Source organism: Gracilinanus agilis, chromosome 1 (genome assembly GCF_016433145.1).
Source record: "Gracilinanus agilis isolate LMUSP501 chromosome 1, AgileGrace, whole genome shotgun sequence".
Lineage (NCBI taxonomy): Eukaryota > Metazoa > Chordata > Mammalia > Didelphimorphia > Didelphidae > Gracilinanus > Gracilinanus agilis.
In genome coordinates this window covers 76,605,908-76,607,261 of record NC_058130.1, presented here as the reverse complement: position 1 = coordinate 76,607,261, position 1,354 = coordinate 76,605,908, and the positions used below count along the sequence as shown (strand labels likewise).

At 58.9% G+C, this 1,354-nt stretch overlaps 1 protein-coding gene across 2 annotated transcripts in view; it reads right to left on the bottom strand.

The window, feature by feature from the left end:
• COBL (cordon-bleu WH2 repeat protein) overlaps nucleotides 1-1,138 on the bottom strand; it is a 351,447-nt gene extending 350,309 nt beyond the window's left edge. For both annotated transcript variants that reach the window (XM_044671172.1, XM_044671249.1), the window contains exons 1-2: nucleotides 1,056-1,138; nucleotides 131-449 (exon numbers count right to left, since the gene is read on the bottom strand). In XM_044671172.1, the coding sequence (XP_044527107.1) occupies nucleotides 131-171 (41 nt within the window). In that variant the 5' untranslated portion in view covers nucleotides 172-449; nucleotides 1,056-1,138. The remainder of the gene's footprint in view (nucleotides 1-130; nucleotides 450-1,055) is intronic.
• Between the last annotated feature and the right edge of the window lie 216 nt (nucleotides 1,139-1,354).

Below are 1,354 nucleotides of genomic sequence, written 5' to 3'. Positions count from 1 at the left end.
TGTGTGTGTGTGTGTGTGTGTGAGTGTTCGCGCGCACGCAAGGGGTGGATGGGGGGCAATCAAAACTCAAAGCAAGCTATTTAAGAGTAAATTAAGTTGCGAGCTGGCTTCCCCAGATTCCTCGGCTTACCCGCTGGGGGGCTTGGCCCCGGAGGCCGGCAAGCTGTCCATGGGTCTCTGGGAGAGGGGAGGCGCTGCTCTGCTCCAGTGGCCACTGCAGCCGCCGCGGAGCGCCCAGACCCCGACGTGCGGCCCGGGCAGTCAGGCGCGCTCCCTACTCCTCCTCCTCCACCACCACCTCCTCCTTCTCGATCTGCTGCAGCCGCCAAAGCCAACGCCAACGCCGGAGTCAACGCCAGCACCGCCGCCACCTCCCTCCGCCTCCTCTTCTTCCTCCTCCTCCTTCATTCACTTTTTCCTAACTGACCCATCATACTGCTAAGCGGGGGCTAGAAAAAGACGTGGGCGAAGAGTACCAAAAGAGAGAGAGAGAGAAGCAGTGGCTAGAGTCCAGCCCTCCCGGGAGGGGTCGCTCCCCTAGCGCACAGGGGAGGGGCTCTGCAGCGCTGGGGGCCGGGCGGGAAGCCTGCAAGGTGCATTTAATTCAGTGAACATCGCCTAAGCACCTACAGGGGTACTGGGGGCTGGGCTAGGAACACCGTCCCAGATTACCCCCACACTTCTTCATTCTGCCCCAACTCCTATTACGACTATTCCACATCCTCCCCTTCCCCCCAATAACTGCTCTTCTCACTAAAGACAATTACTGCTTGGCGTGCCCCTAAGATAATTACTGCTACCCACCCCCATTCCAGTTATTGCTTTGCCGGTTCCCCCTGCTAATATCCCCCCACCCGGCCTTTTACAGCTTTCAGCTCTTCCCCTTCCCCCACCTCCTCCACACACCTTCTGGGGCTGCCCTAGAGGATTAGTGAGAAGGTCCCAAAGCTCCCTACCTCCACCCCACCCCCAACATCCCCTGTTCAGCCCCACTCCTCTCCTCCCCAGTCCCAGGAGCCCACTTACGCCACCCCCGTTCTCCGTGAGATAGGCACCTGAGTTTGCTCCCGGAGGAGCAAGACAGACCTCCGCTCCGGAAAATCCTCCACCTGTTCCTTTCCACCCCTATCCCTTGTCCTTGTCCTCTCTCACAAAACTTAGGCGGCTGCGGGTGGAGCAGGGAAATCGAGGTGGCCCTAGTAGAGCAGTTTGGCCATTCGATCCATGTGACTGGCCCCCAGCAGATCTACACAAACAGACCCGCTTTAACTCTCCTTGTGGCGGGGAGGGACAGAGGATAACCTGTCCTGGCACCTTTAAATCATTAACCCGTAGGCGACTCACGCTTGCATAG